At 38.0% G+C, this 15,888-nt stretch overlaps 1 protein-coding gene across 17 annotated transcripts in view; it reads left to right on the top strand.

Annotated features, from left to right (window-relative positions):
• The window catches only part of LTBP1 (latent transforming growth factor beta binding protein 1), a 359,100-nt gene that overhangs the window by 319,128 nt on the left and 24,084 nt on the right, over positions 1–15,888 (top strand). For all 17 annotated transcript variants that reach the window (XM_023537808.1, XM_023537810.1, XM_023537807.1 and 14 more), the window contains 5 exons: positions 9,210–9,386; positions 10,102–10,188; positions 12,072–12,200; positions 12,862–13,002; positions 13,956–14,126. In XM_023537808.1, coding sequence (XP_023393576.1) covers positions 9,210–9,386; positions 10,102–10,188; positions 12,072–12,200; positions 12,862–13,002; positions 13,956–14,126 — 705 coding nt within the window. The remainder of the gene's footprint in view (positions 1–9,209; positions 9,387–10,101; positions 10,189–12,071; positions 12,201–12,861; positions 13,003–13,955; positions 14,127–15,888) is intronic.

The following is a 15,888-nucleotide window of genomic DNA, read 5'->3' as shown; positions in this document are numbered from 1 at the left end:
GTTCTTGGCAAACTTTGATTATATGGAGTCTTAGGATTATCTGTGATGACTTCTTCACCTTAGTTCTTGAAACACAGGTCACAACTCTAACATGCAGCAAGAGCCTTCTTAACTTCAGAGAGCCGATAACCGGTCAGTTATTTGAAAAGATGATTAAATCTGCAAATCATTAAAAAGATAATACATCTTTTAAATATTTAAATTTTAACTTAAAGTATCTAATGTATACTCATTCACCAATCTTTGAAGAAGGGCCAAGATTTTTCTTTGAGTTGAAGTCCAGCGTTAAGAGCTCTGCCTGGCTTGTCGTACATAAACCATGCCTAGTATGCGTTATCGACGCTGCCAACATTGAAGGGAGGAAGAATTTACTGGCCTTTGTAAAAGTAAATGAGTCCAAAATCCCTCTAGATTAGTACAGTTTTTCTCAATTTTTTACCGTTGTTTTATGCACACCTATTTGATAGCATTCTTTTTACTGAATAAACTATAGTCTTTCTAAAGCTTTAACTTTTTCTAGGAACAACTGTTCTACTCACATTTATATTTTATTGATTTACATATTATATTGCGTAATTACAATAATCACTACACTGACCCAGAATGTTTGAGAAGAAACATAATTGAGTCTTAATTGGCATATTGTTCAACAGGTAAGATCAGAAGTGTGTGGACCTGCCCGAAAAGAGGCTGGGAACATTCTGCCTGCTGTGGGCATTGGCCAGGATGTTTTTCAGAGGGCAAGAGAACATCAGTTAATTTAACAAGTTGGTTAAAAGGAGCTAGTTAAAAGAGTTTGTATTATACTCCAGCCAAAGAATCTGCTGTTACACAAAACAAAACACTTTATACCACATTTAAGTTACAGTTTTTAATAAGGATTCATATTAATTTCATTATATTCATGTTAGACTTACAGCTCTCATCCTTCCTGAACAGTAATTAGGAAAGGAAAGATAAATTTGCAACATAGGCTGTAACATTTATTCTTGACCATAAGATTTCCCCAGGACAACGGACATTCCAATGATGAGCAGTAGCCTAATAATCTGAAGTAGTATCATAGGACAGAGAGAGCCTAGGGGGTGGGTGTCAGGAAGGCAGATTTCAGATCAGCATGCCGAAGAACTTTCCAGTGGCTAGCGATAGTCAGCAAATGTTTCATGAAATTGTGAGTGTTTTCCTAGAGACATCCAAGAACAGGATACCCCTGGCAGAAGGGCACCCACTTCTAGCAGGGCATTGTCCCAGGAGGCCTTTAATGTGTTTTGAACTTTAATGTCCTAGGATTTTTATTTCTAAACCACTTCTTGGCTCCCATCTAATTTTTCGTAGGTCTGGTCTAATGTTTTGCAAGGCCTGGGCCTTTGGCCACTAATTTACATTGCTGTACATCGCCTAAAAGCACCTGGAACAGAATAAGTAAAAAATGCCCGTACCAGACCACTCGTCACATGTAAGAGGGTATGGATATGAAATATAGCCTGATGCTTTTATTTCCTCAGTGACTGTGATAATTGCTCAATAAAAACTTTATGTCCTTGGGCACTCTAAAGGAAGCAGTAAATATTTAGTTTTGGCAACTGCAGCTTTCAAGCTTTACCCACAAAATGCTGTTCTCTGCCTTGATTAGTGCATAGAGGAGACCTCTGGTAGGAATTGAATTTTATTTTTAAAACAGAAGGTATGAAAAGAATGCAAGAAGATATATATTACAATCAATGTAAGTGTTCCTCACTTTCAGAAAAGCAAATAAACAAGATCAGAAATCATAAAACATATAAATCCATTCTGAAATAATTGTTCTTTATACAATTTATTATAGGGTTTCCTTAGGCATCAGTTTTTTCTAGTATGTTTGAGAGCTTATTCTCACACCACAAGCTGGACTCTAGGCATCCAGAAGCCACCGTAGAGGTTTTCCAGCCCAGCTCTTGTATTTACCGGTTAGGAAGCAAAGGCCCAGAGAGAAGTTCTAAATGTTATTCTTAGGGTCATCTAGCAAATGCTTTGCAGAACTGGCCCAGGAATCCACCTGAGGGAGGGATCTTTTCGCTTCCATTCTACTTCTCAAGGCTGAGGACCCCATTGCACCAAATCTGAAACTTGGCTTCCTTTTCATTTAATTTTTTTGTTTTTCTCTCATTATTAAAATAATACACATTCTTTCTAGAAAATTGGAAAGTACAAAAATATGTCAAAAAGAAAAAAAGAAAAAAAAGAATATTCCCTGCAGTGTCACTGCTCAGGGATATTCTCTGTCACCATGTTGACCTCCAGTTTTTGTGAAGGGACATTCATGCTTCCTCTGCCTCGACAGAACTGTCTCCGATTTGATCCTCAACATGCTGAAATCAGACCCCAGACTCCGCGTCTGAGTGAAACTCCTTTCTCTTGTGTCATCAGTGAGAGTCTGTACGCGAAAGCCGTTCATCTCACTGCAGACTCCACCGTCGGAGACGATGACAGTGGTTTTTCGTCTTCCCTTTGATTGATTTCAGGACATCACTCCTCCCTGTATCGTCATGGACTGGTCTTTTTCTGTCTCATTCTCAGACTCTTTTTCTATTGACCGTTCCTTAAATAATAATGCCCCCAGGCAGCTGCGTATTTAGCCATTTTTTACTCTGTGTTCTTGTCTTGGGGTATTTTATCCTCTTCTCTGAGTTAACTCTTGCTTATGTGGTGGTCTGCCAAGGAAATAGCTTTTGCTTCCACCTCTCTCCTCAGTGCCTCCCTCCTATTTCCAGCTGCCAGTTATTGAACCTGCCTCGTAAGCATCTCTGCCTGAAATTATCCAAAACCGAATTAATCACCATTCCTTCTCCAACCTGTTACTCTTCCCGTGTTCACTCATTGATTCCAAACGTCAGTACTGAAAATCCTAAAGTCATAGTTTAACTTTTCTTCCTGTCCATCCAAGCCATATAACATCCTGCCAATTCTACCTTAGCAGCACCTTTCAGATCTCTTTCTGCCCCCTTCGTTACCGCTGCCCTAGGTCAGTCCTTCAGCATCTCTTACCTGGGCCCCAGCTGTAGCCTCCTGACTTGTCTTCCTGTCTCTCCCATCAATCAATGCCTGCTCCACAGTGCTGCCACAGTTTACATTTTTAAAACTTGAATCTGGTTTTAAATGCTTTTTAAAACATTTAACTGCTTCCTACTGCCAAATCCATTAGCAGGGCGACACAACCACTTATACCCTCTATTATTCCTCTTTGCATCCACTGTAACCTAGTTCGCTGCTTAGCACAGTGCCTGACACAAGGTAACTGTGGAATAAAGTTGCCTCTCCACATTCGAGACTATGTCTCTTCTATGTCTCCCATCTCATTCCCAGTTAGTTCTACAGAATAAAAGTAATTATTCATTTTATCGAAGATATAAAGGGTCCATTTCTATGGATGGACGTTAGCTCCTCTGTGTGCTTTGGTTAAGTTACAAGTGGTGCAAGAGAAAAAAAGAGCCTTTTCCTACTATCAGGACGTGTGCAAATCATCGTCATGCTCCTGACAATTGAACTCAAACACCATTCTTGTTCTTTCTTCCTAGAGAGGTCCATTGCAGGTTGTGTATGTGTGTGTGTGTGTGTGTGTGTGTGTGTGTGTGTGTCTGTGTCTGTGTGTGTGTGTGTATGTATGTTTTTTTAAGGCAGGAAACCACATAATATCATTCAACTGTTATATTTGGCAGGGTAGGGATTTTTTTTCTAATGTGTTTAGTTAACCTGTGAAATCAATTAACATTGAATTTTTTAAAAATAATTTCTGATTGGAAAATAATACTTTTGGTAGAAAAAAAAGTCAGTGAGACCACATTATTTAAAATGCAAACACTGTAAAATGTCATATAACTCCTGAGGTCTTATTGTGTATTTGTAATGGATCTATACCATAAATGTAGGTAAGGCTGAAGAAAATCTCTCTTTATTTTTTTTTAAAGTTGGGTTGAGTTTTTTCCTACATTTAGAGAGGATAGAACAGTTTAGCATGTACCAAACCATGCTTTTATTTTTATATAATTTTCTGCTTGTTGTGTAGTACATAAAATAATATCTGACTTTTTAATAAATAGATGCCAATATTTGAATGAATTGACATACCAATTGATCAAAGCGACAGGCTCAAACTATATATATAAAGAAACTATATTAATACTACAAAAGACACCCACACTTTTGAATTAGAAATACACTTTGGATCCTATAATTTGCTGTAAATAAGGCCTCAAGAGGGATGGTTTGTACATTTCCTCTTAAACGTTTCCAGGCGTTTTACATGCATTTCCCATGGTCGCTTTGCTCTCGTGGTCATCTTTACAGGCCCGCACGATGCGCCCGTGTCGGTGGCAGCCCTCGCGCTGCTGGGGCAGCTGCTCGTTTCTCCATCTCCCTGCGAGCTTCCCGATCCCACCCATCCCGGCGCGTGTCCGCCATTGCCTTTCTCAGCAGTGCTTTAATCTGCTTTCAGGAGGCTCTTCTTTCACCCACATCTGCCCCCTTTTCTTATTCTGACTTTTCCAGTGTCTAATAATATCTCCACAAATCCCAGACTTTCTCCTCTCTCCTTCTCCCAGCCTGTTCCTCTCCCAGGCTCACTTCTCTCATTTTCTTCTCACTTCTTCACCAGAGAAACAAAAACAAACAAACAAACAAACAAACTTCATTCAACCCGGCAAGTATTTATTCTCTTTTGAGTATGAGGCCCCAAGGCTTCCAACAGAGACTAGCATTTTCTTCTACCCCAGCCCCTAAGTCAGAAACACAGCTATCACGTGTTCCTATGTTCATGCATCCCGCCTCCTCCACAGGCTCTTACAGTCATGTGCTGTGACTCCTGCAGACCAGGTGTCCCCTCGCCATGCTGTACCCACACGGAGCTAAGCACAGTTGTACTTTTTACTCCTCACTCCTATAATACCTTATTTGCTGGCCAATTTTTTTAAATTTTAGTTTTCAAGAACTTGGTTCAAATGTCAACTCCTCCAGGCAGCCTTTTGGGATAGCCTTGCCCACCCCATCCTTCCTCAGTGTGACTTAGCTGCCTAGGACTTGCTCTCCCAGAACTGTCATGGCCCAGCTCCCCACCTGATTGACCTCTTAAAGGATGGGAACTGTGCGAAGGAACCTTCTTTCAAAGTACTTTTTCTCTTACACAAATATTTTTTTCTCTCATACTTTATTTTCTCACCTTTATTTTGACTACATTCACGTCTTTTACCATCCGAAGTTACCACCTTGCTACAGTCTCCCATGTTATTTGCATCCCTTTATATCCGGGCAATTTCTATTTTCAGTGCTTGTTGTTTGAAACTCATCAAATAACTTTCTCTTGAATGCCACTTAAAACACATGCATGCATCTCATATTCCTAGTCCTCGAATGAGAAAACTAGGGGGGAAAACAAGAAATAAAAACATTTCCAAGTTCTCTTTTACTCCACCTTAGACTATTACACTAGAATTTTTTTTCTCATAAAAACATGAGTTGGTAAAAAATGTGAGCATGTATAGTGATTTTAAAAATTAAAAAGAGAATATAGCTTCCTAAGTAATTCCGTTGAAAGTAATTTACTGAACATGACCAAGCTCACAGAGTTTTATAAGTTGATGTGTTTTACAGGACTATGGCAAGCAGGTGTTTGTGATGGCACTCTGGTCATTGTCATAATCCTGACTGTCCCAGAGATTATAGAGAGGACTGGCTCATAAAGACTTCCAGAGCACATGGCAAATGAAAAGCGAAGTCAAACACAAAGGTCTATTTAGAATGCTCACATCAGCTTTAACCAAAAAAAAAATGTTCCAGTTTCCCTCACCCCAACAGCAGACTTAAGATTAGACATACTTGGGGAAAGACTGAAGGAGGAAGCAATCCTGTAAGTGAATGTCCTCTTTTGTCTGATGAACCGAGAGAAGGAGCTTCTAGAAGCTTCTAGGAACTCCATAAGCAGAACCTACAGCTCTGACCCACTCCTTTCTATTCAGAGCAAGAGTACCGGATTGTGCTCTTAGTGACCCTGCAGCTGAATGCCACACCTGCGAGAATTATCTGCTGCCCCACCCCCATTTGTCTCAAAGAGAAGAAAAAGAAATGAAAAAAGACAAATCAAAACGAACTCTTGCTAGTTGAGACGCTAAGAAGCTGAGCCCCTTTGAAGAAGTCTGGGAAAGCATTAGGCACTGGGGCATCAAACCCAACCTAAATTTTCTCTCTGGACAGTGAAGATGTTTTAGAAACTGCATTGTCTGTCTCATGGAGTTACTCTGTAGAGCCCATGAAAAGGCCTCTTAAAAATTCCTTCCAAAAAAGAACACATGTAAAAAGTCCAAAAACTCAACTTCTTATCGCCAGTCATAGCCCCAGGATTAAAATACACAAATTGCTATTTATACGCAGATGTTAAGCCAACTTCTTAATACAGATTGAAAAATCAAATCTGAAAATGCTGGAGGAAAAGTAATATATTTCTCAGAAGTCCATGGCACAAAATACATATTATGGTAATCTTGTTCATAAATTATTTAAGAAAAAAGTCTTTTTTTAATGCTTGGCACTTTGTATAACTATTGATTTCTTAAAATTGTTTTCCAATAGAAACATCTCTCCCTTGATGCAGTGACCTAAACTCATAGAGATTCTTTAAAGAAATTACATTACATTTGTTTACTGATCAGAGTGTTCCCCCAAAGGAAAAAATGCTCTCGGAAGTTAATTATTTAAAGGTTAGGAAGATAGAAAAATTATAGTTTTTCACAGAATGACCTTTGTGGACCAGTTATTTAAAAAAAAAAAAAAAAAAAGAATTCGCTTCTTTTTCCAAACACGGATGAGGGCCTCACTAACCCCCAATTTCAGCTGTGTAAACATTGAACTTTCAAATCCTTGGAAAGAAAATAAGAGCAAAACTTGAAATAAGCAATGTAAAACCAGAATAATACAATGATTTTATTGATTGTTTCCCTTATGCAATAACCTGTGAATTTCCTTGTAAAGAAAAAGGAAAAACAGCAAAGATAATTTTATCTTATTTCTTAGTTTCTATGCCATGAGTATAACGAACATTGTAGGAAAGTGTTTAATATAATTTTCGACATGCTTTGACTCAGGCAGGAGCTTGTGGTTTCTGATTACCTGTGGATATAGCAGCCTTCGGTGATATCCTAGTGAATAAGATTCCATTTTACACTAAATGTCATGACATACCTACAACTTTCTACACAAGGGGGCAAAAAGTTATTGAGCCCTCTTTTAGCACAAATTATAAACTCAATAGGCAAAACTAGTTGTGTTGCTGACTTGATTGATATTTCTGTTTTACATTCATTAATAGCTAGCTGCATTTTTAGGCCAACTAAATAATGGAGCAGAGCTGTTAATAGTAGTAGGGTGTCAATTTATTCACAGGTGTTGGGGAGAAATTTATAAAATGTTCTGCAGGGTTCATGATTGATTTAATAACAATTTAAAATACCTACCTTTAGTTTTCCAAATGATTCCGTGTGTAAGAGATTGAAGCCTCTCCCGAAGAGAATGAACAAGTGGTGATCTATGCCGTGAGTGGACAAAGCACATTGCTGTCCTCTGCACGCTGGAAAAGCTAGATGAGATGAGAGATGTAGCAGGTTTTATCCAACTTCACACACAAGGAAATGATTTAAAATCACTTTATAAACTGCTGCATAGGAATCAGCATTTCAGTTTTTTTCCTGGACACTTATTCTGGGTTTGAATTTGTCATCAGCTATTAACACCAACTTAGAGTCCAAGCTGAAATCTGTCAAAGACAGAATAATCTGAGAATTAGTCATAATCAAGTGTGCAAGGGGTCTTGCACATTCTTGTTGATACTCTTTGTTCTAAGGGTAATAATACATGTGAAAGGTTGTTTTCTGCCTTGCTTGTTTTTAATGCCATAAAGAGGAAAGAAACAGCAAAAGCTTTTCTGAGAGAATTTTATGTGCTTACATTTTAAAAACACCTTTGCTGTTTGGTATATTAATCGAGTTTCCACAGTCAACCTCACACTGCCAAAATAAATATAGAGAAAGCTATTGTGAAAATAACTCCTTACGTTTTCCTAATGTAATTATGTAACAACTTCAAAAAGAAGGTAAGTGTTGACATTACAGTCTTATCCTCCTGGGCAAATGTTTTCCCTTTGTCCCTACAGTTTCTTTGGGTTCAAGAATCTGGAAACAGCATTCTCATGAAAAAAATGTATTAGAATTAATCTAAGTAGTTGTCTTGGTGGTAGTTAGCTTCGTATTCAATTCAGCAGAAAATGAAAACTTAATAAAGTCAAACTGGATCATAGTCTTTTAACTTCATAGTATGTGGTAGGGAAGGGATTAGATGACTGACTTGCCAAGTCTAGTCACAAAATATTGATCTTGATCTTTTTTAAAAGCACAAACTTGTTCCTAGGCTTCAAATCTGATGGGATTAAATCATTTTGGGTGTTATCTGGAAATAGGTTGATTTTGTTCTCATCATTTGTATTCTGTCACATCACCTTATTTGTCTTTTATCACAGAGAGTTAAACTGAGTCTGTTAGCATGTATTTTCCTCTAGGACACACTTGAGCCTGGACTAGAACCCAGCCTTGAAATTTTATCATGAGTCAAACTGCCACACACTATTTACATTCAAAGTCATGTATTTGCAGCCATTTATGTGGTTAGATTTTCAATAATGAAAGATTATTTTAGAGACTCCAAGTTACTACGGTGTTTTTCTCTGTTCAGAAAAGATTAGGGGCATAATTGGTTCAAATATTTAACCACCTAAGGGTTAAATATTATGTGTGGCCCCACATCTCTGGTCAAGTGTTGGGGAAAATTTTCATTGGGTTAAGTAGGTGTTATGGCTCAGTAAAGAATGGTCCTATGTTTGGCAAGAAAGTAGATATGGAAACTCTACTCAAGGCAAATTTATAAGAATAAAGTAATTGGTTAATGTAAAAGGAAATGGTTTTGACAGATTTACACTCTTGGGGTGTGTTAGATAATCCACCCAAATTCAGGGTTCAAGTGCATTTTTATCTTGCAATGGAAGAATTCGACACTGAAAGTGGAAAGCAGCTTTTTCTGTAAGTGAAATGCTGCTGACGCATCCGGTTTTTATCATCATCGTGTCTTCTGCTCTGCTGTGGGACAGAGCTGATGTGTCTTGTCAACACTCTTTTTACTTTCTCCTCACTGTTTAGACGTAGAGATGGAGCAACCCAGAGAAGAAAAGAAAGAATGCTACTATAATCTCAACGATGCCAGTCTCTGCGATAATGTCCTGGCCCCCAACGTCACCAAGCAAGAATGCTGCTGTACCTCTGGGGCTGGGTGGGGAGATAACTGTGAGATCTTCCCCTGCCCGGTCTTGGGGACTGGTAAGAATCAGCCAAGTGATGGCTTCACACTTGTGTTTGGTCGTGTGCTATCCACGGGTCGTAGAATGTTCTCATTTTGGTTATGGCATCGAAGCTTTGAAATAGTGACATTCACAGGTAGCTGCCATACTCGAATCGAGGTGAGATTACCTAATAGTAAGTTTCATTCAGATGTGGAACCATCACCCTCATTTCACCTCAATACGAACTCATAAAGTTCTGTCCATCACCAAGTATACTGTTGCAGTGGGTTTCCATATGATATATTGGCAGAAAGATAATTCAGTTCTATCTCATTTTTAAGTTAAAACCAATCCTTTTCACTAACAATGACATAGCATTATCCTTAACTAGAGATTGCATATTTAAGCTAAGGTTTTGCATGAAGGATTCTTAATAAACCTTTAAAATACTAGAGACCACAGTTATGGAGAAGTAAATCAAAACATGGGTAAATAGCATATGGGTGAACTAGGAAGGTTTATAAGAAATTGCAAGTAAACTTCTGAAATCATTAGATTTATTTGTACCTACTTCATGATTTGCAAGATTGTACTGAATTTATTTGCCTGAATTAGATGGCAAGATTTGCATTAAAGTTACTGAGTCTAAGAAAGCGATACTGAGTTTAAAATACACATTCATGGAAGATGTTGATGTTCTTTTCTTTTTTCAACTTCCTTCTTCTTTTTTTCCTTGTCTCTCCTGAAATCAGCTGAATTCACTGAAATGTGCCCTAGAGGGAAAGGTTTTGTCCCCACTGGCGAATCCTCTTACGACGTTGGCGGTGAGAACTATAAAGGTCAGAATCAAGCAGTAATGAACTTGCAACGTTTGTGCATGCCAGACATTCAAGTAAAAGCATGGCTTGGGTTAGACAGACTAGAATTCTTCTGAGCCCTGGAAACTGATTAACTTAATTCTACCTTTGGAAGAAAGCTCCTGTGGACTCTGAGTAGAGCGTTGGGTGGCTCAGGAATCGGGACACGTACGGCTGTGTGAGGGTCACTTACCTTCTGAGTTTCCATCGCTGAGATAGGAATAATGCCTCAAAACTTGTGAGAATTAAATGAGAATATATGTAAAAGTATCTAACACAAAATTCTGTATTTGATGCATTTATTCTTTTATTCCAGAAGTATATTAAAAGTCATATGTTAGGACCATATAAATTTGACCGTCATCATGTTTTAAAAGGTCATCAACAAAGTTAAAATTCTTGCTTTTTTAGAACTCATCCTACTGTGTCTAGGACCTTTTACTAATAATGGCCACAGATTCATAATAAGGAATGAAAAAGAAGAAAGCAAAAGTAGATGTGTTTTATACATTTAATGCCATTAATCTCTAATTCTAAAATAAATATGCAGCCTTTTTATTTTGGTGAAATTTAAACCACATGTATGAATATTTCCTCATTAACAGCTCACTTTTTGACATTTCCACGATAGAGATATTAAGGCCTTTTATATACAAAGTGATTTTTTTTTCTGTAAAATTTAATATTGAAAACTGCTAAGTGGATGGAAAACAGACCAAAAACATTTTTTATTGCTCATCCTTTTTTTTTGGAAAACTCGTGTTTTAATAATATGGTATAATTCAGTAGCTGGATAAGAAATTCCATGTGTGTTTTTAAAATACATCTACGATTTAGTCCAATTAAATAACAAGACTTGGTTGATGATATGTGTTTAATGGTTTTTCAAGTTCACAAATATCATATATTATGTTTTTGCAGGGATGTAGTTAAATCTGACTTTATATTATGGAACGAAGCCCCAATTTCACCACAAAGTTATCCTTTCTTTTATAGAAAAATTCCTCTTCCCCCTGTTTTAGCAGTGCTGTAAATGGTTAGAAGAATATTAGATTCAGATCCAAACAGTCCATATATTATGGACTTGATTTTGCCATTTTCCGGCTGTATAACTTTGAGCAATTCATCTGTGGCATCTTCAGTTTTTAAAAGGAGGACTAGATGACATTAGCTCTAAAATACAAGAACCGATGATGATAATAGCAGTTAAAGCAATAGGTAACACTTTTTGAGAGTATACTGAATTCTGTATGTGGATTTCCTATCATTTAATCCTTTCAGTCCTATCAGGTAGATATTCCTATTATTTTAAATTTACCATTGAATAAACTGAGATGTAGGAGATGGTAAGCACTCTTAATTCTGTGGAGGAATGGTCTGCCAACAGCCTTAGCCACTGTGCTTTCATTAGCTCATCATTATCATCAATGAAGAAGACTTCTGCCAAATTCCATCATATTATTCTTTGTTTCCTTTGTTTCAACTAGTTAATGGGCCAAAATACACATTTATAGAAAAGCACATTTCTTAAAAGGCATAGTCTTCAGAGAATATTGTTGGTGCCATGGGAGAATTTCATAGACTATTTCATCAAATACTAGGTAGCATTCCAGAAACCATATTTAAAAATATACCTTCTCTCATAATGTTTTGGGCCTTGTTCCTCAAATATCACAGACAAACCTAATTGTGCTTCTACCTCTGTGAATTAGTCCTAATTTAAGAATTTTATGTTGCTGTGTCTTTAAGATTCTTTAGAATATAAATATTACAGTGTCTAATGTGAAGCCCAGTATTGGTTAGACTCTTCTTTTTAACTGAAAGACTAACTTCTCTTTTTGTTGCTCGGTTTTTTTCCCCCATAGATGCGGATGAATGCCTACTCTTTGGACAAGAAATCTGCAAAAATGGCTTCTGTTTGAATACTCAGCCTGGTTATGAATGCTACTGTAAGCAAGGGACATACTATGATCCCGTCAAACTGCAATGCTTTGGTAAGTTTTAAAAGAATATAGTGTGCTGTGAAACTATGTGGATAGAAAAAAGTAAGGTTGTGTCGTAAAAACAGTTTCTTTGAATCTAAATCATGTGTTAAAAGATCTGTAAATGTTTTATGACTCTTTTTCTAGAGCAAGGTTTAAGAAAATAAAAAAACCTTCCATACTACTATTTGAATAGATTTCAAACAAAGAGTTAATATTCAGTGTGCAATTATAATTCAGGTCATTTTTGGTCTGGGGAACCTCCTATTTCATCACTCATACCATGCGAGTGAAAGTCATTTTTTAAATACTGACCCAGACTTTCATGCTTAAGCGGAAAACCATATACGCTAGGCAGAAAATCATAGCAAAAGGAAATAACTTGAAAACTGTCATAACGAGGCATTTTATCTTAAATTTCTAAGCATATCCTGTTCTTAAATGTTTTCTTTCCATATTTAATATCAGCAGCAACAGGGCAACATTATTTTTCCGCTCAATACAACTTCACAGTTTTATAGTCAGAGCTCTTCTCTTTTGGATGATAATGTGTAGTTAATTAAAATGTGGTGGCCCCTGGAATCTGGACTCAATTTAGCAGTGTATAAACTTTGGTAAGTGTATGAAGTACAACTGAATGCTGATTTTCTTTAATAATTGTTTTTCTCTTAAGATATGGATGAGTGTCAAGACCCCAACAGTTGTATTGATGGCCAGTGCATTAATACAGAAGGTTCTTATAACTGCTTCTGTACCCATCCAATGGTCCTGGATGCTTCAGAAAAAAGATGTATACGACCAACTGAATCACATGGTATGTTCGGATGGAAAATGCAAGCCTGCCCAAATGTCATAAAGTTTTCCTTTTGACTGAAATGTGAGCTATTGGAAAAAAGAAAAATTGATTCCTTGGGTATTTGGAAATAATTAAAATGAGATGATGAGAAAAATCATAAGATGCATATCATCAGTCTGTGGGAGTTTTAATACCCTGAACATAGTCATTTAATGGACGACAGAGGATGGAGTGGCTGAGCAGGTGGCAGAGCTGTTCCATCCCTCAAGAGTTAAATTGATCATACTTAACTCTCAAAGGCAGATAAGAAAGATGTACATTCAGGGGAAGATACTTAGGTTTCCTAGATGGCACTGAAGGACATAGATGAGCCTGGGCAGAACAGAGGGTGGAGTTCAACAAGGAGGTGAAGAGCCGTGAAGTCCATTGATAGGAATCCCTGTTGTTCCCCGGTGACATCACATCAGGAGACAACTTTGGATGAAGTCAACGGAAAGGTAGAAACGTTAGGATTGAAGACTCCAAGGTAAAGTGTCACTAGTCCAAGGCTTTGGCAGATGAAATGGGTGAGAAAGCCTGAATCCAAAAAATGTTATCTAGAAAGAAATGGTAGGATTTGACAGAGGAGTAAATGTGAAAACACAAAGGTTGAAGGAATAGCAAGTCCATCGGGATTATGAAATCTAGGCAAGATAGTGGGGTATTTTATGTGATGATGGGAGCTATAGAGGAAAGGATATAATTTGAACATAATGGACAGGTCGAATTTGAGCTGATGGAATGTCATCCTGTTGGAGATGGCAGAGGTTCAATCCATGGAAAGACCAGGCTGGCTTCAGACTTTTACTTGGACGTCAATCTTAGAAACAGGAAATAGGGATGGAAACTTTGAGACTTGCTGGCTTCCACCACAGTGTTCATGAAATAGAAATAACAGTGCACTTGTCATGGAACCATGTCTTTCCTTTCAGAACAAATCGAAGAAACCGATGTCTACCAAGATCTGTGCTGGGGACATCTGAGTGAGGAGTATGTGTGTAGCCGGCCTCTTGTTGGCAAGCAGACGACTTACACTGAGTGCTGCTGTTTGTATGGAGAGGCCTGGGGTATGCAGTGTGCCCTCTGCCCCATGAAAGATTCTGGTGAGTCCTTATCCAGTTCTTTCTGCTGGAGGCCTTTGAGAACAGGTTCTTCTCACTTCCTTTGCAGCCTGACAGTTTTCTTTTACTTGTATATCTTCACCTTTACTCCTTATATCTGACTTACACCAGACGTATATGTGTGTAGGCAGGGGAAGAGCAGGATTGCATAAACATCTGGCTTCTGGTTTACCTCCAATTCAGACGCTTTCATTAATTTTTGAAACCCTCATTCCCTTTCCCCAAAGAATGATAAATGACCCAAAGAAACACGCAACTTAGCAATTGGTAGCAGAGGTCCTTAGAATTTATGTTTCCTGATACTTCATTTTTTTCTACAGCCCTTCTCATTTCTAACAGAAGATCTACATAGAGCGAAAAGTATTAGAGACTATAAAAAAAATTAGACACTGTAAACAAAATCTCGAAATTTTTATGCCAATCTGTGAGAAAGTGAAGGAAGGGGTTAGGACAATAAAGGAGAACTATAGAAAATAAGTGAAAACGTATTTGAACAAATCTTTCAAGTTTTAGATCTGGGCGTGAGCCTTTGGTTGAATGGAGAGAATGCAACAGACTAAGCTTTTGATTTCATCCCCCCTCTTCATGTTGGGGGCAGGCCAGAAGGTGCCGACTCCAGGCTCCCGGGCCTGGCTCTTTGGTGACTATTGGGTTGTGTACTGATTGCATATTTCTTTTCTCACCACTGTAGCTACTTACTGCTTATCAAAGGAAAGCCCTTGAAACTGTTTGATGTATCATTCTGTCTTTGACTGTAAAATCAATGTGTTAAAGCTAGGAAGATGCATGCATGTAAAGTGAGTTTATAATGGACAAATTCTCAGAATGGTCAAGAGGGGGAAGAATTCCTTGAAATGAGGAAACGCATACATTTTTAGTTAATTTAATTAGAATGCAACTTTGAAGCTATTTCATAAATTAGCTTTGCAGCTTGGAAATAAAGTAAAACCAATGTAGCATTAAAAAAGAAATTGGTGATGCCATAAAAGGACAAGGAATAGCAAAGGATAAAGAGCAAATACATGAAGAAAAGATGGCGGTGATGGTATCCCAGTGATGGAAAGAGGGCAGGTTCTGGGGCAACACCGGCTGGGTCTGGAATCCAGGACTGCCCACGGCAGATGCGTGACTCAGGAAGACTAACGTCACCCAGTGCAGCAGCCCATCTGCAGAAACGGAGCCATCTGTTTTGTGAGGCCTGGGAGGATGTATGTAGAGCAGGAGCACAGGGAGTTAGCATTACTATTATTAGCATTGTTATTGTTGTTTGCATTCTTAGCATTACTATTGCCTCTGTCCCTGGAAGCAGCTGCCCCAAGGAGAAGGAAAGGAAATCCATAGGGGGTGGGTACTGTGGGTCTTGAACCATCTCTCAGGACGCTGTAATACCTCAACTCTGTTTTTCTGCAAAGCACTTTTTATTTAATTTTTTCGAAAATAACATATATTCCTTCTAAAAAAAATCATCAGAGATGTTATGTCCCCCTCCTACTTACTCCTTCACAGTTCATCTCTGCACCTTAAAGATGTTCAGTCTTAACGGCTGGTTTGTTAACAGCCAAGCCTTTTTCTTATACATTAAGCATTGTTATATATTCATATTTATATTAGTTATTGTCATATATTTATATTTAAGAGAATATGTAAAACCGAACTCTGTATCATCGATCTAAGTCACAGTGTGTTTTTTGTTTTCATCGCTGAAATTGGGGCATCTAAAAGCGGCCGCAAGCCGTTTTTCCCC

Source organism: Pteropus vampyrus, unplaced genomic scaffold (assembly GCF_000151845.1).
Source record: "Pteropus vampyrus isolate Shadow unplaced genomic scaffold, Pvam_2.0 Scaffold200, whole genome shotgun sequence".
Taxonomy (NCBI): Eukaryota; Metazoa; Chordata; class Mammalia; order Chiroptera; family Pteropodidae; genus Pteropus; species Pteropus vampyrus.
The sequence above is the reverse complement of the archived record's forward strand: the minus strand, read 5'-3'. Positions and strand labels throughout refer to the sequence as shown.